The 24,824-nt window shown below is 45.6% G+C and overlaps 1 protein-coding gene across 2 annotated transcripts in view; it reads left to right on the top strand.

The window, feature by feature from the left end:
• CLIC5 (chloride intracellular channel 5) overlaps positions 1 to 24,616 on the top strand; it is a 181,134-nt gene extending 156,518 nt beyond the window's left edge. For both annotated transcript variants that reach the window (XM_066251790.1, XM_066251799.1), the window contains exons 5-6: positions 8,159 to 8,343; positions 19,418 to 24,616. In XM_066251790.1, the coding sequence (XP_066107887.1) occupies positions 8,159 to 8,343; positions 19,418 to 19,585 (353 nt within the window). In that variant the 3' untranslated portion in view covers positions 19,586 to 24,616. The remainder of the gene's footprint in view (positions 1 to 8,158; positions 8,344 to 19,417) is intronic.
• Positions 24,617 to 24,824: the final 208 nt, after the last annotated feature.

Raw genomic sequence — 24,824 nt, 5'->3', positions numbered from 1 at the left:
CCTGGTGATTTCTGAAGTTTCTTCTTGGGGTTGGCTCCGTTCAGGGTCAGTCTTTCTCTGTCTCTCTTTCTCCTCCTGTTGATAAATAAACATTTGGGGCGCTTACATGGTACAGACTGTGTACACAAGAGAAAACCTCAGTTTGAAGACCTGAGTGATTATCTTTGTCTTCAAATTTACTGCGGCTTTTTGAGGAGACTCAGAAATCTCTCTGAGCCCTGGCTTGTCTATACTATCCATTCAGCATTTCCCTTCCTATATTAAAAAGAAAAAAAAATACAGTAAAAACCTTCTGACGAGCGGGCTGGTGTTGTCAATTCTTTACCGTGTTTTAAACACAGCCAAAGGTTTGCCTTTAAAAAAAAAAGTTTTGTTCTTGTTATTGGGAATAATACTTCTGAACATAGAACAAAGCTCAGGTGGATTTTGTGGAGGTGTGTGTGTGTGTGTGTGTGTGTGTGTATAGATATATATATATATATATATGCTCCACAAAATATATATAAGGATGATTCTTCCCACTGATCCCCTACAGGGCTTGGGGAGGAAGCCATACAGAGATCCGCCTCTTGCTCAAGTTAGGGTCCTTGAATTCCTGAGAAATATGTCAGAGCGCCCCACGGGCTGGGTGACTCTGTCCACCAAAGCGGAGTGGCGACATCCAACAGTGTCTTGTATCCCAACTCACCGTTGTGGTAGGACTTGAACCCTGCCTTAGGAGTAAAGAATCATCTGCTGGCTTCTTGCTGGAAAAAAGCATAGGAGTCTGTCCTGTAATCTGCACTCCCAGTCAAGGCCGAGATCCTCTCTAGAACAAACCCATAAAAGTCAGGGCAGCGGGAGCCTCCGCCTCCTGTCAAGCCCCACTGACTCTGACCCAGCACAAGGGGCCCCACAGGGAATGTGTTGAAGTTGCTGTTACATTTTGCTTTCTCGCAAACCGCTGTTGGTCTTCCCACCTTTCCTGTTTTCACCAGTGCCTGGAAACGGAGACCTGGCATGGCTTCCTGCATGGAAGCCCCTGGGCCTTTCATAACCAGAGCCGGTTTGACAACATCCTTCTCCCGGGCTGTGAGGCCAGGTCCAGTGCTCTTGGTCTGATGCCGAAGGTGGACATGAATTTTCCAAACTATCAGACCAAGGAAACTGGGCACACCCACGTCGCCTGGAGAGAACAAGGCCAGACCCAAAGAGATGATTCCGGGAGGGGTGGGATCCCGAAGGCGCTGGGGAATGCGAGAGTGAGCGCCACCCTCTGAGCACGTGGGAAGGGCTGTGACGCTCCCATAAGCTCCACTTCCGACCGCTTCTGCTTTGGCTTGGCCTCTTGCTTAGACTTTCGCTCACTCTCCCCTCCCTTCCCATTCTCTCATCAACTCAAGCTCTACAGCCGTAATAATAATAGCTCTCTTTTGCTAAGTTCCATCAGGCACCGGACGCTGTACAAAATGCTTTAATAACAACTGGTGAACAGCCATCACCAATGGCGGGATTCACACCTGGGTCTCTTGGCAACCAAAGGGCATCACTCTGCTACCACGTCTGTTAGCACGAGACCTCTCAGGCGCATCCAGTTCGGGGCTACTGACACCCCCACCCAGGCTCTCTCTGTCCTTCCCTGATGACACCAGTGACATACTAACATAGCACAGGAGGGCCAGCCAAACCTGAGAGAAAGACCCGTTCCCACATTCTACAACCTCACTGTCATTTCTGCCTCACTGTGTTGTAAGAACCAGGCCTAAGCCCTGGCGGTTGGCTCAGCGGTAGAGCGTCGGCCTGGCGTGCGGGGAACCCGGGTTCGATTCCCGGCCAGGGCACATAGGAGAAGCGCCCATTTGCTTCTCCACCCCCCCTTCCTCTCTGTCTCTCTCTTCCCCTCCTGCAGCCAAGGCTCCATTGGAGCAAAGATGGCCCGGGCGCTGGGGATGGCTCTGTGGCCTCTGCCTCAGGCGCTAGAGTGGCTCTGGTCACCGCAGAGCGACGCCCCTGAGGGGCAGAGCATCGCCCCCCTGGTGGGCAGAGCGTCGCCCCTGGTGGGCGTGCCGGGTGGATCCCGATCGGGCACATGCGGGAGTCTGTCTGACTGTCTCTCCCCGTTTCCAGCTTCGGAAAAATACAAAACAAAAAACAAAAAACAACAACCCAGGCCTAGATATTATTTGAAGAGATAAAAGGACCAGGGGAATCAGCCACCCCTTACGAGTTACGGGCTCAGAAGGGTCACTATGGATCAGAGGGTGTGGCCCTTAGTTATCACCTGCTTGATATGTTTGCTTCTGATTGGTCATTCATATTCATGTAACCTGTCTATAAATAGGCCACCATATCATTTCCTTGGGGGCTTTTACAAGGAAGAAAAGCTATATGACTTTAATTCCCCAAGGTAGAAAGATTAATGTAGATATTTACAGAAGGGGTCAAGGTATCGCACAGCTCACCACAAAGTCAAGTGTCCTAAAACTTCTCTTAGCACATCTATTCTGTGCCTCAGAGAGCGGCATCTACATTTCTGCCCGCCTGGCCTGCATCACCCCTTGGCCCCCCTCAACACTCTCTTGGGCTTTGCTGTTGCCCCCTCTCTCCGGGACCTTGGGCCTTGGCCATCTTGCAGTTGGACCTCTCTGCATTTCTGTAGAAAGACTTCTTCCTCCAAAAGGTGAGGGAGAGGTGGTATTAAATGCTTAGTTTCTTTTTCCTGCTCCCAGGGCATTACCGTTCATGTCTGAAACTATCAGATGTCAATAGGTGTGGCCGTCTTTGTGTTTTCTCTTCCAAGAATATAGGATGGCCAGAGAAACATTTGCCGTGGTCTCTCTTGAAGCACAGCTGCGTCTTTTGTTTTCGTCCTTTGGTTGTATCCACCCGGGTTTCAAATGCGAATGTGACGAGTCAAGACTCCATTCAGTCCTCCGGGTACATCTCAATGTCTACAGTTCTTCCCAAGTGGATGGCTCAGCTGTCACACAGACAATGGGGAAGCCTGGGTCCGAGTTCAGGCAGAGTTGGTATCTGTTACTGAGAAAGGCCGTGAAGGGTCTTGGTTGGCTCTCTCCTGCTGGACGCAGTCACGGTCACCGCAGCTTCCAGCTGGCGTCAGGCATTAATAGCAGAGCACAGATACCTTATCAAAGGAGCTGGAGGGCAGGTCATGCGGAGTGATCTTCTGATGGCCACGCTCCTGGCAGCGGAGCAGGGGTGTGTGGGGAAGGTCTGCCGCATTAAAAGAAGACAGCGGGCTGAAAGGGCCCCCAGGGAGCTGTGGGGTGGTCCTTGGTACCTGGAGACACCTTGCAGAGTGGAAGAAGTTGACGTTTTAGAATCCAACAGCCTGTTTTTATTTTTATTTTCTATTTTTTAAAGACTTCTTTTATTGATTGATTTTAGGGAGAGGAGAGAGAGAAAGAGGGGAGGAGGAGCGGGTAGCATCAACTCATAGTAGTTGCTTCTGGTGTGTGCCTTGACCGGGCAAACCTGGGATTTCGAACCGGTGACCTCAGCATTCCACGCCGAGGCTTTATCCACTGAGCCACCAGAGACCAGGCCCAACAGCTTGTTTTTGTATCTTGGTTTTCCTCCCAACTCATACAGTAGGCCTGCTATTTTGAAAATAATTTTTGCCTTGCCTTTCTGAGTTCATGATTCTAGTCTGTCCTAGGCATCCGTCAGCCCCATGAGAGATGGGGGTTTCTGTAGAGGAATTCCAAGAAAGAAAAAGGAATTCAATATTTAGCGTCTGATATTCAAAATAGAATCTTCAGCAAGACAGTAGCTTTGCAAGCCAGACTATTGTCTTAAAATGTTCTAAATGCCTTTCTTTCTTATTTTGAGCATATGACAAACCAGGCCTGGAGGAGCAAGCTCACAGGAAGGCTTGCTGCTTGGTGGTAGACGGCCTATAGGACATAGGAAAATGAACAGGAAAGGCCACCCCTTCTTGCCCAGGGGACTTGGGGACAGACAGGGGAGTCAAGGAACTAGAGACAGGTCTGTAAAGCCCCATGCAGCACTTTCCTGAGGCATCCGTCCAGAGTTTTGGAGGGATCCCACCTCTGACCACCACCTTAGGGGCAACATCCCTCAGTTACTTTGGAAAGAGGGGAGATTCAGTGTGACAGGAACGACAGAGAACTTGTGTTAGCTTCCCCAAACCTTCCACCCCCTAGATCCCAGGACCCCCATCTCCCCGGGGCCCGTGCAGTGAGGTCCCTGGAGCCTACCCCCCACCTCATTCACGCAGGGAGAAGAGCAGACCAGAGGCTGTCTGAGAAACCGAGCATTTTTATGCAAAAGCGACTTGAGAATCCTCCGGAGGGACTATTAGATTATTACACCAGACTAGGTTATAATCCCGAACGCACTAAATCGCGGTTGCTTTCCCACCACCCAGGGGCTGGGAGCTTGTAAGAAAACCACGCAGTTAAACACAAAGGCAGGTACGTTTTTTTCGTAGGTTGTCAGGAGCAGTTTGAACAGTTTGCTGGCACATGTGTTTTGTGTCCTGGGTAAGGCCCAAGACTCCCTCCCTTTCTTTATCTGTTAAGTGGAGATGAATCCTGATTCCCATCCCAATAGCTTCCTTGTGTATTTCAATGCCCGATGGCATAAACAACCTCAGAAATTCAGTAAGGGTATTTGTTGCTGGTGCCGGGGAGGAGGATTAGAGTGATGAGAGGACCCCAGCAGATGGGAGAGTGCTCCGCCTGGGACCAGCCCCCCCCCCCCCCATAACCGCGATCTCTTCCACGGAGAGCTGAACAAGCCCCCCATCCAGACTGCAGATGTCGGTCACAGGTGGACCCTCCGTTGTTATCCCTCCGCAAGTTCATGTGCCAGAGAAACCGAGAGTCCAGCAGCCCCGGCCTGTCCTTTCAAAGACCACCTTTGGCCTCTGCTCTGCTCTGTTCCAAGTGAATCCGAGCCCCGAGGGGTCTGTATGGCTGCTTGCCGATCAGCACCCTCGGGGCACAAAGCATGCAGTGGACCGGGGCTGAGCTGAGCTGAGCTTGCAAGAGCTTGCTGGAGGCTGAGCCCGGGTCTTGGCTCTCGGGTCCCCATTCAGCCTCCGGGCCCTGGTAAGAGTCTGTTATTTTCTTAGCTCAAATTGCTATTTCCAAGTCATTATTTCTCTATGACGAGAAAACAATATTGGGTCTTATGTAATATCAACCTCAATGAGTCTGGAAGTGATCATGGAATGGGTGGATTTTTTTTTCCTCCTTAAAAAAAAAAGAGAGAAAAATAAATTTGAGATTGTTTGCATATGGCTGAGAATATTTATGAACTATTCTCCCTTGTTTCCTCATCACATATTTTACGTAGTGCATTTGTGTGTGGTACAGAATCAATCTGGGCAGGGCAGGGTGGGGAGGGGCAGAAAGCAGTTAAAGGGCTAGGTAGCCATCAAGTGCCCGGGACGTTAGTGGCCCCAAGTCTCGGGGCCCCCTGACCTCAGGCTTGCTTGCGAAGGTCTGAGGGTAACCCGCCCTGCTACTCAGAAGAAGTTTTCTGGAGGGAGGGTTTTACATGAGAACACTGAAACAATTAACCTCTTCTTGTCAGTTTGGTTTCTTCCATATCCCCCTCACTTACAGAAGTTCAACACCAACAGTTTCAGGACCCGGGTGCCCTCAGCCGGAAGACATAGTTAAGTTCTAGGGTGCCAGATTGAACCAGGGTCAGAGGAGCGAGCTGGCAGGTAGGACAGAAAGAACTGGCAGAGGATGTACTGGCTCTGGCACTGGTGATTGGATGACATGTGCGCGTTAGCACACAGACTTGCTTGCGATGTCTTTCCCTCTGATTTATCCCTGAGGACCCCGAGGGAACGTGAGAGTCAGGGCTGGGACTGTACCTCCAATCAGCCAGAGAAGCAAAGCTTCCCACTCTGGCCTGTCCACTTCCTCCTCTGGGGATCGGGCCTCATCTCTGGAGCCTCTTAGCAGCTCTCAGTCTCTGCCACACCTTGGGTTTTCCAGGAACATACTGACCCAGGGTACGGGGTGAGGGACCGAGAGCAGGGTGAGTGTCCCATCTGGTGATGCGAGCGCAGTTGCTGTCATTAATTGGTGTCCTACTAGGGAACAGGTACTGACCCTGCAGAATCTGAGTTGATGCTCCCAGTGGCTTTTATGAGGGTCAGAGGGTCTTAGTCCCATAGTTGAGATGGGAAAACCGGACCTCGAGGGAGTTGAGAAACTTGCCCAAGGTCACACTTAGCGAGTGCCAAGATGAGGGATGCTTCCAAGAAGTGTGGGATCTGAAGCCAATACAATAAGTACTAATAAGGAATTTTAACAGTCAACCTCAAGGCCTGGGAAGGAACCTGGGAAGTTATGGGGCCTTGAGGCATAAGCCTTAGCAGCCTGGAGTTAAATTCGCCCTGGGCAGGGTCAAGATTTAAATACAGCATTAGTCTCGGGACATATGGCCGCATCCCTGCTGCCCAGTCGCCTCTTCTTCCTACCATAATGACCACCACCTGAGCCTTCACATCCCTGACCCAAGGCCCACAGACGTCAGTGACCACACCGGCACATTCTCAGAATAAGCCACCTCGGTAGGTGACGTGGTCTGTCGCAGGGATGAGTTAAGGCCAATAACCATGCCCTTTGACAAATTTCACCCTTCCATCTCAAGAGATCACTAGAGAGACCGTTTAATTTTTTTAAAAATAGTTTTGATTTTTCAATCACAGTGGACATATAATGTTATATTAGTAGTAGGTACACACCCCCAGTCATTGGACATTTATATAACCTAAAAAGTAATCACTCCAATAAAACGAGTATCCATCTGACGCTGTGCACAGTTATTACCTTATTATTGACTATATTCTCTGTGCTCTACTTCACAGCCCTGTGACTATTCTGTAACTACCTGGAACAGTCCTCCCAAGGGGCTTCAGTTGTTGTCCTAGGCCTCTTCTTTCAAATGTCAGGAGAGTCCCCAGGCCGGGTGACTTGGGCACAGAGTTGAGCAACGGCCTGCCCAGGTCTCCACACGACACGTGGAGTCAGAACTTGCAATGTCTCATTTCCCCTCATATGTCTCTTTCTCTTGGATATCAGTTGGTTACGTTTCCGCAAGTATTCTTAGATTGTTTTTCTTTCTTCATTATAATTAAGATTTTGTCATAACCTCCCATACTGGAAAGGGTAGAAGGATTTGAGGAGCAAACAAAACCAATATAAATCACAAGGACGTGGAGGGGGTGCATAGTGAGTATTGTCGAGTACCCACCCTTTGCTCTGGCTCTTGAATAGACTTGCAATCCCAGCCTCGTCTAGACAGTGACAAAGGGCAAGGCAAGCATTTTTTTCCCCAGCCCCGCTCACTCTATTCTTTCAAACTGGAAATGCAAAGCAGATGAGGAAGTCCAAGTTCAAATGCCACACCAGGGAGAAGGAAGTATTCAGGAACTACGTCCAACCCCCAGCCTGTTTTTAAACATCTCAGTAGACATTCAGTTGATTTATCTTGGGCTGGTGTCATTTCATTGTCTCAAACAAAAGGCAGTCTATGGAAAGACAGACACGGGTGATGTGAGGGGTGGCTAACAGCAGGCACGTCTGGGAAAATCTGAACAAGAGACCGTTCGCTGGGCTCTTCCTCCAGGGACAGCACCCCCCTTTCATCTGCTGGAATGAACATCTGAGGACTCATTCCTGTGGTCTCAGTGTCACTCTGTCAACCAGAGGCTGGGAAGAATAGCTGTTGGGGACGGGGCCGATGACACAGGTGCAGTGGCTAGTGAATAACATGACCAGCCAACTGGGTCCTGGTAGACGGTGGCTGTGCTGGTGTCCCACGACTGGAAGGGTCCAGGAGACTCTGGGTGGAATGACAGGGCTACTCAGTTCCTGGAGTTATTCCCTTGAGTATTTTGTTCTGCTCTTGTGACTACATAGATGATTGGAGAGGTAATTATTGGGGCAAGACTATAAACATCTTCTGCCTCGTTTTACCTTCCTGTAAGCGTTCATTGTTGGAGCTGCATCTCTGACCGTTTCCCAAGCCTCCGTGGCTGCCAGGTGTTCTGTAGTGTGTGGGGAGCCGACAGTGTGATGATTTGGGAGAGACTGTTTTACTCTGAAAACCGTGGCTGTATCCGCTGGCAAGGTTGACTAAAGACACTTCTTCTGCTGTCCCATGCCAGCCCTTGAGAGAGGCCTGACGAAGGCGCTGAAGAAACTGGATGACTACCTGAACACCCCTCTGCCAGAGGAGATCGATGCCAACACTCGCGGGGACGATGACAAGGGGTCCCGGCGCAAGTTCCTGGACGGGGATGAGCTGACGCTGGCTGACTGCAATCTGTTGCCCAAGCTCCATGTGGTCAAGGTAAGAGAGCTCTATACCCACAGTGCTCAGCAGATCCAGCTCCACCCTGGTCTGGGGTCACCTGTGTGGTTAAGTCAAGGACAGTGCCACCACCTGCTGCTTAAGCACCCGGGCTCTGAGTCACATGAACAGAGACTCAAAGCCAGCTTCCACGGCATGCTGGCTGTACAGCCTCTCTGAGGTTTAGTTTTCACCTGAACAGTAGGCATAGATTGCTTATTTTTAGGGTTGTTGGGAGAATAATATGCATGAAGTACAAGGCATATTGTAAGGGCTTGGTATATAATAGTTGCTATGGTCATATCCTATGTAGTTATAGAGTCCTATCACTCCAAAGGCCTCTTCCTCATTGGTTTCCACCGGCCACACCCCCACATCTGCATTCAATGTGTCCTCCCATGAACGCCTGTTTCCTCTGTACACAGACCGACCTTCTCACCCCTTCTAACAACCCCTGGGGCAGGCAGGCATCACCTTCCTTCTCTATCAGTTGGAGAGATGGAGGAAGCTGCAAGAAGTGACATTGTGTTTTTACTATTTTTACTATTTTACTTTCTGACCATCTTCGACAGGTATTGTAATCCTTTCCTATACGAATCTTAGGATCCGTGAATTGAAAAGAAGGGAATTCCGAGGTCATCCCAATGTCCCTTCCCAAACTGGGCCACGTTCTGTGTGTCCGTGGCAGGCTCCTGTGTAGCTGTGACTACACATTTCTGACTATGAAGAGCCCTCTGCCCCACCGGCCAGCCCTACCATTCTGGACGACTCAGCTTATTAACAGAGCCTTCCAAATGGCTGCCCTGCTCCTTTCTTCTTGGGGACAGCACGGGACACAGCAGCTCTCTTCATCTCATTTGAAGATAGCAGTTGTGTCTCCCAGAGTTCTCTAAACTAACATTTCTCACATCCTTTCCTGAACCTTACAGCCTGGAGAAAAATACACTGGGGCATAGAATTAGATTGTTCTCTGTTTATACACGTGTTTATGTCTCATTGTTTCAGTCAGACAATAAGCTCTGTGAGGAGAAGGTCTTCTGTAACCATGATGATGGGCGTACGGGCCCCCCAATAAATACTCATTGATTGATCATCTTATCTAGTTGTGTCTTGATGACACCCAGCTTCTTTCTATCTTTCACTGAGAAGAATCTGATTCAACTGTTTATCAGCTAGCTGTCTGCCTGTCTTTTCCATCTGGAGGCTTCTCTCCAACCACAGCACGCACTGGCTTGAGTTGAAATCACTTAGCTGGGTGTGCACTGGTGTACCCATGGGCTCGGTCTGCGCTGGACCCTGGCAGGGAATTCTGCATACCAGTGCTGATGGGCTGGGCAAATCCAGCCTATTGATATGAAGACACTTGGGGCTCAAGGCCAAGTCCAATGGTCAACTGTAGGTCCAGCCAAGCTACAGCTCTTTGAAGTTATTAATCAGCGCATGTCCCGCTCCATCCCCAAAACATCCTTTATTCTCTTTTCCTGAGGAAAAGTGGCACCATTAGGGACAGGATGATTCCAGTTCAGTCGTACTGTGTCCTAAGGATGTAGCAGAAAGACCCTCGTTCTAGAAGTTAGGAGACCCAGGTTCTGGTCTTGTATTTGCTACCAATTGGTAGCCTGAGCTGGGGCAGGTCATTCAGTCTTTATAGACTTTGTTTCTCTCATACCTAAAAGAAGAGATGTAGTTCTATTTCTCCTCATTCTTTTTTCTCTCTCCTTTTCCTCTTTTCTTCTCTCTCACTCAAACATGTACTGACCACCTACTCCAGAATCGCTCGTTGAATAAGGTAAACCCACGATCCCAGGCCCCAGGTTTCCCCCTACAGTTTCTCCAGGTCCTCCCAGCCCTGAAGACTAGGTTACGCCCTGCCTTCGAATGAAGTTCAGTGCGCTGTTCCCTGGGAGAAGCTGAGGATCAGAGGGAGGATGGCCTGCGAGGGACCAAGGCGGGGCCTCGCCGGCTGTCTCCTTGGATTTCTGCTGATCCAGCTTATCAGATCCCAGAGACCTGGCAAACCTCTGAAGTGCAGAGAGCACGAAGGGGGAGCCAAGTCAGGCCTCCAGCTTGGCTTCCGACGCCAAAACTTAATCTTGGCTGTGGGAGCTAACTGTTTTCATATGAAAGAGCAAATTCAGAACATGAGCATGGAAGTTCCTGCAAACGTCAGAGCTTCCTGTGCAAATCCTCACCCTCTCACTCTCGGGCGTGCCCTCCCTCCACCCCCCTCCCTTCTGGCTCACTTTCAGGTTCATCTTCATCCATGGAAGCCAAGTGGCTCAGGCCCAGGTGCTCACTGAGTGCCTGGTTTGAACTTTCATTGTCTGGCTCCCTTCTGGGTCTCATCACCTCAAGTCAAGCCAACAGCCGAGGAAACAACCAGTTTTGTGGCTAAGTCGGCTGTGCAGATTCAGGCAGGGAGGACACAGCGGACCTTTGGTAGCCTCCTCTGGGACTTTTGCCTGGCACTGTGATCGATCCAGCTCCTGCAGCAAACAGGAAGGGAGATATAAACACAAATATATTTTTTGTAAATTGCATTTCTTCTGCTTTCTATCCTTTGAAAGCTTGCAGCTAACTTCCAGCTTGGGGAGACTTGAGGCTGCTCTACCCATCAGTTTATAATCCACCAATCCTACATGGATTTGCTTGTCCGACAAGACAGCCTCTTCCAAAGGCCTGTGGGCAAACCCAAGGGGCCCTCACCTCACAGGGAACAGAGAGACCGAGCAGAACTGGTGGCGGGTGCTGGCCCCCGCATTTCCTCTTGGTGGGGGTCCTGCTGAAGAGCTCGATTCCATCGCTCTGCCTGTCAGCCACACCTAAGCTGGACAGAAGACGGCAGGGGCACCTTCTTTGGTGACTGCACAAAACTGGTCATTTTAACTGGGAGAATTTCATATCAAAAACAGTAGTAAATACTGGAGAATTAGGAACACAAAATGTACAACGAAGTCCCACCTTTAGGAGTCAGCTACTGCCCCGAGGGCAGGGGGCTGGCAAACGGAAGAGGTTAGAATTATTAAAACTCAGAAACTTAGGTGAGGCCTTGGCCCTCTGAGGTGGGGCGCTGCTCATCTGATGCTGGGGGCCAGGTTCAGACGATGGCCCGTGGGACTGGGACCCAACCTCCGCAGTGGAGTCACCCTTGCGTGCTGGCCTTTCTGAGCTGGTGGAATGACACTGCTTCTGTGAGTGTAGAGAGAACAGCAGGCTAGATGCAGCAGCTGTCACAGGAGCAAACAGGAAGGGACAGGCTCCCTCCCTCCCCCACCCTGGCAGGCTTTCTCGCGTGCGCCCCCCAGTGGTAGAGCGGAGGTGTGATTTGCAGGTACCAGAGTAGGTTTGGAGATAAGCAACAATGGCACTGGAGAGATTCTGAGTAGTGTCATTCCTTTATCATTTGCATAGGCTGAGTGGCAACGTGGAGGGAACTGTGGATTAGAAAGCAGGGACTACAATAAATATTACTGATTATTCCGTAATATTGGTTAAATTCGTGATTTTTTCCTGTGTCCCAGTCAGAGCACATAGGAAAAGGGACCATCTGCTTCTCTTCCCCTCCATTCCCCCTCTCCCTTCTCTTTCTCTTACCCTCTCACAGCCAGTGGCTTGATTGGTTCAAGCATAGCTTGGTTGGTCAAAGCATTGGCCCCAGACAGTGGTTGCTGGGTGGATCCTGGTTGAGGTGCATGTGGGAGTCTGTCTATCTCCCCTCTTCTCACTTAAAAAAATATTAAATACAACTGTGTATAGAACTCTTACTTATTTAATTTAACCTCTTTACTTTTCTCATCTACAGAATGGGAATACAGTACACTCTGCCTTGTAGTTAGTTAGAGATTTCAGTAGGTTGCAGAGTGCTCAAAGCAACACCTGTGATAGAGCACATAGGAAATCAATGTTTGCTATTGTGGTTACTCTTGTCAAGAGCATTATTTTTTTTAAATCTTATTTTTATTAATTTTAATGCAGTGACATTGATAAATCAGGGTACATATGTTCCGAGAAAACATCTCCAGATTATTTTGACCTTTGATTATGCTGCATACCCCTCACTCAAAGTCAAATCGTCCTCCGTCACCTTCTATCTTGTTTTCTTTGTGCCCCTACCCTCCCCTCACTCCCTTCCTCTCCTTCCTCGCCCCTTCCCCACCCCTTCCCCACCCCCTCCACCCCCTCCACCCCACACCCTGTTACCATCACATTCTTATCCATGTCTCTAAGTCTCATTTTTATGTCCCATCTATGCATTGGTTCATATAGTTCTTAGTTTTTTTCTGATTTACTTATTTCACTCCGTATAATGTTATCAAGGTCCATCCATGTTATTGTCAATGATCCGATGTCATCATTTCTTATGGCTGAGTAGTATTCCATAGTATATATGTACCAAAGCTTTTTAATCCACTCGTCCTCTGACGGACACTTGGGCTGTTTCCAGATCTTCGCTATTGTGGACAATGCTGCTATAAACATGGGGGGTGCATTTCTCCTTCTGGAACCCTTCTATGGTGTCCTTGGAGTATATTCCTAAAAGTGGGATAGCTGGGTCAAAAGGCAGTTCGATTTTCAATTTTTTGAGGAATCTTCATACTGTTTTCCACAGTGGCTGCACCAGTCTGCATTCCCACCAGCAATGCAGGAGGGTTCCCTTTTCTCCACATCCTCGCCAGCACTTATTCTGTGTTGTTTTATTGATGAGCGCCATTCTAACCGGTGTGAGGTGATATCTCATTGTGGTTTTAATTTGCATTTCTCTAATGATTAGTGATGTTGAGCATTTTTTCATATGCCTATTGGCCATCTGTATGCCCTCTTTGGAGAAGTGTCTATTCATTTCTTTTGCCCATTTTTTGATTGGATTGTTTGTCTTTCTGGTGTTGAGATTTACAAGTTCTTTATAAATTTTGGTTATTAACCCCTTATCAGACATACTGTCAAATATGTTCTCCCATTGTATAGTTTGTCTTTTTATTCTGTTCTTATTGTCTTTGGCCGTGCAAAAGCTTTTTAATTTGATATAGTCCCATTTGTTTATCCTGTCTTTTATTTCACTTACCCGTGGAGATAAATCAGCAAATATATCGCTGCGAGAGATGTCAGAGAACTTACTGCCTATGTTTTCTTCTAAGATGCTTATGGTTTCACACCTTACATTTAAGTCTTTTATCCATTTTGAGTTTATTTTTGTGAATGGTGTAAGTTGGTGGTCTAGTTTCATTTTTTTGCAGGTTGTTGTCCAATTTTCCCAACACCATTTGTTAAAGAGGCTGTCTTTACTCCATTGTATTTCCTTACCTCCTTTGTCAAATATCAGTTGTCTGTAGAGCTGTGGGTTTATTTCTGGGTTCTCTGTTCTGTTCCATTGATCTATGTGCCTGTTCTTATGCCAGTACCAGGCTGTTTTGAGTACAATGGCCTTGTAGTATAGCTTGATATCAGGAAGTGTGATACCTCCCCCTTTATTCTTCTTTTTTAAGATTGCTGAGGCTATTCATGTTCTCTTTTGGTTCCATATAAATTTTTGGAATATGTGATCTATATCTTTAAAGAATGTCAGTGGTATTTTAATTGGTATTGCATTGAATTTATAAATTACTTTGGGTAATATAGACATTTTAATTATGTTTATTCTTCCTAACCATGAGCATGGTATATACTTCCACTTGTTTGTATCTTCCTTGATTTCTTTTATCAGTGTTTTATAATTTTCCAAGTACGAGTCTTTAGTCTCCTTGGTTAAATGTACTCCTAGGTACTTTATTTTTTTGGTTGCAATAGTGAAGGGGATTGTTTCCTTAATTTCTCTTTCTGATTGTTCATTGTTGGTGTATAAAAATGCCTCTGATTTCTGAGTATTAATTTTATATCCTGCCACCTTGCTGAATTCATTATCAGGTCCAGTAGTTTTTTGACTGAGGCTTTAGGATTTTCTATATACAATATCATATCATCTGCAAATAATGATAGCTTTACTTCTTCTTTTCCAACTTGAATGCCTTGTATTTCTTCTTCTTGTCTGATTGCTGTGGCTAGGACTTCCAGGACTATGTTGAATAAGAGCAGTGAAAGGGGGCACCCCTGCCTTGTTCCTGATCTTAAGGGGATTGCTTTTAATTTTTGCCCATTGAGTATGATGTTGGCTGTGGGTTTCTCATAGATGGCTTTTATCATGTTGAGGTATGTTCCTTGTATTCCCACTTTGCTGAGAGTTTTGATCATGAATGGGTGCTGGATTTTATCAAATGCTTTTTCTGCATCTATTGAAATTATCATGTGGTTTTTCTCCTTCCTTTCATTTATGTGATGAATAACATTGATTGATTTGCGAATATTGTACCAGCCTTGCCTCCCTAGAATAAATCCTACTTGATCATGGTGTATGATATTTTCCATATATTGTTGGATCCAGTTTGCTAATATTTTGTTGAGGATTTTAGCATCTATATTCATCAGGGACATTGGCCTATAATTTCCTTTCTTTGTGTTGTCTTTGCCTGGTTTTGGAATCAGAATTATGCTCACCTCATAAAAGGAGCTTGGAAATCTTCCTTCCTCTTGAATTTTTTGAAATAGCTTGAGAAGGATAGGAGTTAGTTCTTCTTTGAATAGTTGGTACAATTCACTTGTGAAGCCATCTGGCCCAGGACTTTTCTTTGTTGGGAGTTTTTTGATAACTGTTTCGGTCTCATTTGTTGTAATCGGTCTGTTTCGGTTTTCTGATTCTTCCAGACTGAGTTTTGGAAGATTGTATGTTTCAAGGAATTTGTCCATTTCATCTAGGTTGTCTAGTTTTTTGGCATACAGTTCTTCATAGTATTTTCTTACAATATTTTGTATTTCTGTTGTGTCAGTTGTTATTTTTCCCCTCTCATTTCTAATTTTATTTATTTGAGTCCTCTCTCTTTTTTTCTTGGTGAGTCTAGTTAAAGGTTCATCAATCTTGTTTACCTTTTCAAAAAACCAGCTCCTAGTTTCATTGATCCTCTGTATTGTTTCTTTAGTCTCTATGTCATTTGTTTCTGCTCTGATTTTTATTATTTCCTTCCTTCTACTACATTTAGGCTTTACTTGATGCTCTTTTTCTAATTCTTTTAGATGCAGGGTTAAGTTGTTTATTTGAGCTTTTTCTAGCTTCTTAAAGTATGCCTGTAGTGCTATGAACTTCCCTCTCAGTACTGCTTTTGCTGTGTCCCATAAATTTTGAGTTGTTGTATGCTCATTATCATTAGTTTCTAGGAATTTTTTTATTTCTTCTTTGATCTCATTCTTAATCCATTCGTTATTTAACAACCTGCTATTTAGTTTCCATGTGTTTGAGAATTTTTGAGCTTTTCTGTTGTGGTTGATTACTAGTTTCATGCCATTCTGATCAGAGAAAGTGTTTGATATGATTTCAATCCTCTTAAATTTGTTGAGAGCACTTTTGTGCCCTAACATGTGGTCTATCCTAGAGAATGTACCATGAGCACTTGAAAAGAATGTATATTCTGCTGTTTTAGGGTGAAGGTTCTGTAGATATCTATTAAATCGAGTTGATCTAGTGTGTCCTTTAAGTCTGCTGTTTCTTTGTTAATTTTCTTTCTTGAGGATCTATCTAGTGATGTTAGTGGGGTATTAAAATCCCCTACTATTATTATAGTGTTGCTGTTGATCTCGCTCTTTATATACATCAAAGTCTGCTTTATATATTTAGGTGCTCCTATATTAGGTGCGTAGATATTTATAATAGTTATATCTTCCTGTTGGATTGCTCCCTTTATCATTATGTAGTGGCCTTCTTTATCTCTTACTATGTTCTTTGTTTTAAAGTCCATTTTGTCTGATATAAGTATTGCTACCCCAGCTTTTTTTTCATTTCCATTTGCATGAAATGTTTTTTTCCATCCTTTTACCTTCAACCTATGTGCATATTTTGTTTTAAGGTGTTTCTCTTGTAGACAGCATATGTACGAGTCCTGTTTTCTTATCCATGCAGCTACCCTATGTCTTTTGATTGGATCATTTAATCCATTTACATTTAGGGTTATTATTGACATGTAATTGTTTATTGCCATTTTATTCTTTAAAGCTGTATTTCTCTTTTGCTATATTCTTTTCCCACTTTGGTCTGTTTACACCATGCCCCTTAACATTTCCTGTAGCATTGGTTTGGTTGTAATGAATTCCTTGAGTTTTTTTTGTCGGGGAAACTTTTTATTTCTCCTTCAATTTTAAATGATAGCCTTGCTGGATAAAGTAGTCTTGGTTGTAGGTTCTTGTTCTGCATTACTTTGAATATTTCTTGCCATTCCCTTATGGCCTCAAGTGTTTCTGTTGAGAAGTTGGATGTCATCCTTATGGGGGCTCCTTTGTAGGTGATAACCCTTTTTCGTCTTGCAGCTTTTAATATTTTCTCTTTATTGCTTAGCTTTGGTATTTTAATTATGATGTGTCTTGGTGTAGGTTTCTTTGGGTTTCTCTTTAATGGAGTCCTCTGTGTTTCTTGGACTTGTGAGAGTTTCTCTTGCATTAATTTAGGGAAGTTTTCAGCTATGATATGATTGAACAAAGTCTCTATCCCTTGTTCTTTTTCTTCTTCTTCAGGAACCCCTATGATGCAGATGTTATTTCTCTTCATGTTGTCACAGAGCTCTCTAAGAGTTTCCTCTGACTTTTTGAGTCTCTTTTCTCTTTTCTTCTCTGCTTTCATGCCTTCATTCCAGTTGTCCTCCAACTCGCTGATTCGATCCTCAGCTGTATCCATCCTGTTTTTAATTCCTTCCATTGTAGTCTTCATTTCTGATATTGTATTTGTCATCTCCAACTGATTCTTTTTTAATATTTCAATATCCTTTTTTATACTTGCTATTTCTTTATTTAGGTGTTCATGATGACCATCCATTGTTGTTCTAAGTTCCCTAAGCATCCTTACAATCATTATTTTAAACTCTGCATCCAGAAGTTTGATTATTTCCATATCACTCAGTTCATCTCCTGAAGGTCTCTCTTGTGGTTTCATTTGGATTGCACTTCTTTGTTTTCTCATTATGCCTGGGTATCTGGGTGTTTTCTTTGTAGAGCTGGTTGAGTCTAGGCTTGGTGTTGTCTGTCTCTCAAGAGCATTATTGAGATAATCGAGGGGGCACAGAAATGAAGAAGCTATGGCTCCTGTCCTTATGCTGCTCACACCTAGAGAAGTGAGAGAGACACCAAAACAGTACCTGTTATTCAGAATAGAACAGCCCCTGGGGTTGCGATAGAAGGGGAATGGAGAGGGAAAGGCATCCCCCTTGGAAATGAGACCATCTCTATGAGACTGAGCTGTTCACGCAAGAGGTCATCATTGTCCTTCACTGGGCACAGCTTTCCAGGGGACCCTGCATATTGCTGGCACCAGAATGAAGAGGAAAGCCTATAGTGCCTGATCTGGGGGCTCTCAGAGTGGGAGGATCCTGGGACCAGTGATGTGGGGCTCTCTCTGAGACGAAAGCAAGGGAAGGAGTCAGAAGTCAGTTAGGAGAGAGACTACCCTTTGCTGTTCCCGCCCTGAGGGGCTGGAGGAAGCACCAGCTGATGTGCAGGCCCCTGTGCACAATAATAATAAAGCATTCAGAATTTTCAGACATTGACAACAGAGTGTTAGACCATAAGCAAGACTCTCTGAGTGTGAGGCCCATGGTGACCACACAGGTCACACATCTCTGAAGCCCTCCCTGGCTAGTAGGACCTCATAAAGGAGACCATCCTGCTCTTATCTATGAAGGAATGTATGCAAATAGGCAAAAGGTGGGCCTGAATGAATTACAACAATAGGGAATGTTTCTGAGCACTGAGTCGGAGTCAGCCACCCCTGTAAACATTTATGTGTGTTAACTAATTTATTACTCCCAGGTTGACTCCATTATTATCTCCATTTTAGAGATAAAGAAATTGGGGCTCAGGGCCTGGCTGGGTAGCTCAGTTGGATAGAGTATTGTCTTGATACAGTAACCTTGAGGGTTCGATCCCCAGTCAAGGCACATACAAGAAATACAAGAATCAACCAATGGATGGATTCATAAATAAGGGGAACAAAAATCAACTTCTCTCTCTCTCTCTTTTCCTCTCTCTCTAAAATCAATCAATTTTTTTTTTTAAAAAATTGGGGCTCAGAGAGGTTAAGTAACTCATCCAGGATCACACAGCTGTTACATAGTAGAATCAGAATTTCAGATCCAGAGCCCATGCTTTTAACCACTATAATACTCTTTCTCTCAACACAAACAGCACTTCCTCAGAATGCCTAGGTGCCCAGCACCCAATGTGGTTCTGAATTTATACCCTGAACCTAGATATACATTCCAACATCTAACTTACTTTTTATGTTTTTATTCCCTTCTGTAAATAAGGATGCTTATGTAAAAAAAAAAAAAAATCAGGAAAAATAGAAAAAAATTTGACTAATTTTATATCAATTAGACATAACCACTGGTAATACATTGGTACACATATGTCTAGTCATCACATGTATTTTCCACATGAGGAAAACTGCACTTTAAACTTGAGGCGCTCTCTTGAAGAGTTTTCTAGATCAGTGGAGTTCCCCCTGTGGCATCATTGCTAATGGTGCTCCAGGATACCATTGCATTTGTGTATGACAATGTATTTATCCATTCATATATTGTGTGACATTTGTGTTGTGTGTGTGTGTGTGTGTGTGTGTGTGTGTATATATATATATATATATATATATATATACTTTTTTTTTTTGCCATTCCAAAGAGTTCTGTGATCACATATGTGTTCCTAAATGTTTGTGTACATCCACAATTACTTCCTAAGGAAAAATCCTTAGAAGCAGAATCACTAGGTCAAAGGGCAAATTATATTAATTTAAGGAATATATAATTAAATCATTTTTAAAAAACCCAAAATGAATCGAAATAAAATAAGGCCGCACTGCCCCCTCGCATCATGAACAGTTTGCCGCCGGCCCGTTGTGACGCACAGAGGGGTCTCGCTGCGCGCACAGCTGGGTTGCACACTGACACCTGCTCAGTGATTTGTTTCCTGCGCTCACGTCATCTCTGTCCTGCCATTTCTGTTGCAGATTGTGGCCAAGAAATACCGCAACTACGATTTCCCAGCTGAGATGACAGGCCTGTGGCGGTACCTCAAGAACGCCTACGCCCGGGATGAGTTCACCAACACCTGTGCGGCTGACTCGGAGATCGAGTTGGCCTACGCAGATGTCGCCAAGCGCCTCAGCCGCTCCTGAGCACGGCCACCTCGCCCCATCACTGCTGCAGAAGAACTCCCTTCTCCCAAAGGACTCCAGCTTCATACACTCCTCTTCCACGTTGCCTCTGGAAGCATCTTTTTTGCTCAGGCACACACCTCGCTGGCATCCCCACAACTCCAGCCTGCTGTCTTTGGTGAAGGTCAGCACCAACCCCATCTGATCACCCAGGAATCTGCAAGCGGAAATGCTAGAAAGAGTCAAGCTCTCAGCCTTTGGGCCTGGGTTGGGTTCAGTGTATTTGGGGTCAGTGCTGGAGAACGCCCCCCTCCCCCTGTGGGACTGTCACTGGCCCCTTCTGCCAATATCAAAATATCTCCACAGATGCGTTAGAAACATGCAACTCTGTGCCCTCTTCCACCCTCCTCTCTGTCAGTAACTCCAAGGCCAAGGACAACCCCCTGCTCTTGGGGGAGACAGAGAAGAGTGAATGGAGAGGGACGGAGCAGGCTGTGGATTTCCGCATCCGGTGAATGCACCGTGAGTCACTCCCTCCTGTCACACTGGGCACTGAAGGCCAGATTGGAAAACCTCTTCAGACACAGTCTCAGCTTGCGGCGGTGCTGTGAATGTCACGGTGCTGTTGCGCACCTGGGTGACACGAGCGGCCTCCGTGTTTCTGCTGTCTGGGGCTTGCCAGGGAGGGGGATGGGGGGACTGGGACGGGGAGGGGCGGGGAGCAGTGTTGATGCCAAAAGGCCCTCGGGGGTCTATCAGCCATGTGGTTTGCTTGCTTAGGGGTAGTTGCTTTGTTGCCGATCGGATGCCTGGGTTTGACTATGTTTATGAGTGAATTTCAGTCTGTGAGGAAGCGGAGGACTGTGGGAGGTGGAGGGATGTGTGAAGAGAAAAATGTCTTTTAATGATGCTCAGTGCTCCCTGGGAATTTCCAAGACAGGTCTTCTCTCTCATGGGCTAAGTAAGCCTTGAACTGGTGATGATATATAACTACTGATTTTATAGCAAAAACCCAAGTATTGGCCAAAAATGACTTTGCAGGCTCTTCAGGTTGTTATGTGGCTCTGCTGTCTGGGGGTCTCAGACAGCTGTTCTGGAGGGAGTCAACTGCAGCCGCTCATGGGGACAGCCACATTGAGGAGGTGGCACGGTCCTGAAATTAGGAAGGAAGTCCTCGGGCCTTTCTGACTGGGTAACCAGGTGGTTTGATCCTGAAAAAAAAAAAGTATTTGTTCCTCTGGGTCAATGTTCCTACTGTCTGACTCAACTACCAGATTAAAAAGAAGAAAACTTTCTTTTAGGATAACATTGCTCTCTAGTCATTCTTCTTGAGTTTCACCCCCTTAATCTCTTACCTGGCTTGAGCATGGGGACAAGTGCAGAGGAAACAGAGAGAAATGAGCTCATCGTCAGCTCCTCTCCCAGTGAGTGCCCTGCGAGGAAACCCACCCGCCACAGACCCTCACCTTCAACAAGCCCCCCTTCTGTGTCGCCTGTCAGGGGAGAATGAGGCTCCCGAATGCTGGAAAGCCCCAGGACTTGGCTCATTGCTCAGGGAGGGCGGCTCATTGCTCAGGGAGGGCGGGACGGCATGGGTCCTTTCCATAGACACGTCAACAAATTCTAACCCAAGCAATCCCCGGACCTACCTGCTTCCAGGGATCTCTGAAGAAAAAAGTGAGCCCTTGATCAGAGCAGAGGGAAGGAAGCAGGGGGTCTCTCTTAACTCACTAAGGAAGAGGAAATTTCTCACTAGGCCATTTTATAACCCTGAGAGTTTTGAAAAGGCAGAATGCGTTCATTCATTTCCATCTCGAAAAGATCCTCTCCACAAGTCCCTGGAAACTTGTCCCTGGTGGGGTTTAAAAAAGGAGAACTGGTGAGGAAATGGTCTTTTTTTTTTTTTTTTACCATGAGGAAAAGCCCCCAGCTGGCCTCCAGAGGGATGAAAGCTTGAATGGTCCCAAAGGCCTTTTAATTAGTGTGAAATCCTGTTGTCCTGGGAAGTCCTTCCCTGACCCTCACATCACGGGCGCTCTGACCAAAGAGGCAGCTCCTTTCCTGAGCCCCACGATGGCGCTGTTCTTGGAGCACATCCGTGTAGCAGAGCCAGGACACCGGGGAAGCATGAGGATGCCAGGTGGAGCAGCGCCCCGAGGGGGTGGGGGTGGGGGTGGGCAGACACTGACAGCCCTGATTGAGATCCAGAATTCCAGCAGCTGGCCAGTCTTTCAAAGCAGCCTTTAAAAACAAACAAGCCAGACCAAATCAATATTGTTGTTTCTAGATGTTCTTTCTGTAGTTGACTTAATTTTACATAAATAACTTTATTGATAGGCACTGAGGGGGGGGCAGTTTTATGATTAATGACCATTTAAAAAGAAAGGAGGAGTCAGAGATGGAAGGATACTTAATTCAGGAGTATCTTTTTATTTCAACAGTAGATTATCATATATATAATGCAACTATTGACTTAGAGATTTAAGGTCTAGTGACCAGATTTATCAGAGTATTTAAAAATAATAATAATATGATACTACCTTCTGATTATTTTTTTTAAAAGAGATTTTTTCTCAGCTCCTTCAGCCTCCTGCGGCTTTGGCCATAAGCTTGTCATATACACAGCGAATCATCTCCCCAGCAACAGTGTGATGGGTTCTTACGTGTCCCCAAACCATCTCAGGGAGTATTGAAGGTTTGCAGTTTGACCCCACACTGCAGAGTTTTAAGACAGGAGGTGACCTTTCATTCCTCAGAAAGCATTTCAGTGGCCCAGAAAGGGGATTAATTTGGGTTGAGATTCCATTTTTTTAAATGTATTTATCTCCTGTGACTTTCATGTCACTATTTGTGTGGAGGGTGGGGTGGGGGGGCTAGCATAGTGAGAGGCAGAGGCAGGAACCAGAGTCAAACTCCGAGTGAAACTGAGTTGAATTTACCTATCTACTCAGCACTGCCTACCTCTCAGGTTGGCCCAGAGGGAAGATACAGGATAAGATTTTAATAACTATAAAAGATGAGTGGGAGAAATAAAATCTTGATTGATCCAGAGTATAGCTCCTTCTGTTGTTTGAAAACTTCACATCTTGACAAAGGAAGTCCAAACAATGCATGACAATTCAGGGTCACGGGCATGAGTATGAAGATCTTGGTTTAAACAAGGGGTATAGCTACTTGTCATGAAGCTAATGAGTTGAAAATTGAAGACCACGTGATCAGTTTCTTCGGCCACAGGATCTCAACCTAGTTTTTTCTTTTTCCTTTTTTTTTTTTTTTTTGTATTTTTCTGAAGTTGGAAACGGGGAGGCAGTCAGACTCCCGCATGCACCTGACCAGGATCCACCTGGCATGCCCACCAGGGGGCGATGCTCTGCCCATCTGGGGCATTGCTCTGTTACAACCAGAGCCATTCCAGCGCCTGAGGCAGAGGCCATAGAGACATCCTCAGGGCCCGGGCCAACTTTGCTCCAATGGAGCCTTGGCTGTGGGAAGGGAAGACAGAGACAGAGAGGAAGGAGAGGGGGAGGGGAGGAGAAGCAGATGGGCACTTCTCCTGTGTGCCCTGGCCAGGAATCGAACCCAGGACTCCTGCACGCCAGGCAGATGCTCAACCACTGAGCCAACCGGCCAGGGCTTCAACCTAGTTTGAGCTTCCCAGGAAATAGTGCTATCCTCAGAGTTCACTTCTGCAGGTAGGGCCAGTGAGGATCCTGAATTTTTATTAGAGAAATGTGTGTGTGTGTGTGTGCGTGTGCGTGCGCGCACACGCACACACACACACATTCTAGCATCTGTCAAAAGCAACAGCAGCTCTTCACCACACCGGTGCCCACTGGTCACATTGCCGAAACACATTACAAATAATCACAAAATGGATCACACCTGGAATAGCCTCTGAAGATCTATGAGTCCCAGGAATCAGCAAGACCTGGAAACATAAAATTAAAAGGGAGACCAAGTTAGGAAGGTACAGGTCTCTTTAGTAAGAGTTTTCCATCATGAGAAACCAGTGGGTGTCTGAGTCTATAAATTAAGTTGGCCCAGAGGCAGCAGATATGCAGGAAGTACGTGCCTGTCTCAGCCCTATTCCCATCGGCCTGGAGCCATTTCAATAACAGAGTCAAGATGATGGTGTCTTCCTCCTTGCAAAAATGAAGTCTTAACATATTGTTAAAACTAAGTCCACGATTCCCAAGGGATCATTTCCTTACTTTTGTATATGACATTAAAAAGAACCTTAAGCATTAGAGAAAGAAATGTACATGTAAAGAAAGCATCCTGGTTCTGATGTCAGGACAACACTTGGGGGTCACATCACTGGCCTTGGGCCTTTTTTTGCGTACAAGGCCTTCTGTTCATTACTTTTCAGCATTCAAACCAAACAACACGTACCCACCTCATGAGCGCCTGTGTCTCTCCCTTTGTCAATATTCTTCAAGTTTACTGTCGGTTCATAATTAGGTATGATTCAAGTGTGCATAATTTTATTTACTATTACTTAAGGAAATAGATCTAATCCTTCCCTCCCTAGCCAAATATAAAATAAAAGATGGCCTCATGAGAGGGTTTGGGTTAGCCTGTATTTCTGTAAAAGCAATCTGTCTTATGGCAAAACATAGTTTTAAGGATCCAGTTATCTAAGGTATATTTTGTATAGCTAGAGAGTTTACGATATTGACTATGCATATATTTAAAATGTAAAATATCCAGCTAAGGTTTGAATTTGTCTTACTTTCCTGAACACCTGGCTGCCCCATTTTATAAGCTGGAGAGGTAACTAATTTAGCAAAAAGATGGCTAGCTTTGATGGAAGAACAAACATTTCATTTTATAGAGACGCTCCAAACAATACTTACTTGATTTTCTCAAGACCTTGAACTGTGGTGATAAAATAACAGGATTCGCTTTCCAGCCCTAATGAATGTAAAATGCCTTTTAATGAAGATATTGCTGAGTGTTTTCCTCAACCAAACCAGTTATAAATGTGCTTCCCAGTCTTGATTGATATTCATTAATTCAAATAAAGTTGGTTTATTTTCAAATATTACAAAAGTGATCATCAGACTTCTCATTTGAGGTGGGGTTTCCTTGTGCTGTTTTAAATGACCAGTGTGAAATACTACTTTTTTTTTTTTAAATAAAGATTATTTCATTTTCCATTATGAAGGGAAATACAAACTTCTGGTTCCAAAATAAATTTTTTTTTTGTATTTTTCTGAAGCTGGAAACGAGGAGGCAGTCAGACTCCCATATGCGCCCG

Source organism: Saccopteryx bilineata, chromosome 1 (assembly GCF_036850765.1).
Source record: "Saccopteryx bilineata isolate mSacBil1 chromosome 1, mSacBil1_pri_phased_curated, whole genome shotgun sequence".
Taxonomy (NCBI): domain Eukaryota; kingdom Metazoa; phylum Chordata; class Mammalia; order Chiroptera; family Emballonuridae; genus Saccopteryx; species Saccopteryx bilineata.
Note: the sequence above shows the minus strand (reverse complement) of the source record. Positions and strands in the feature narration are given on the sequence as shown.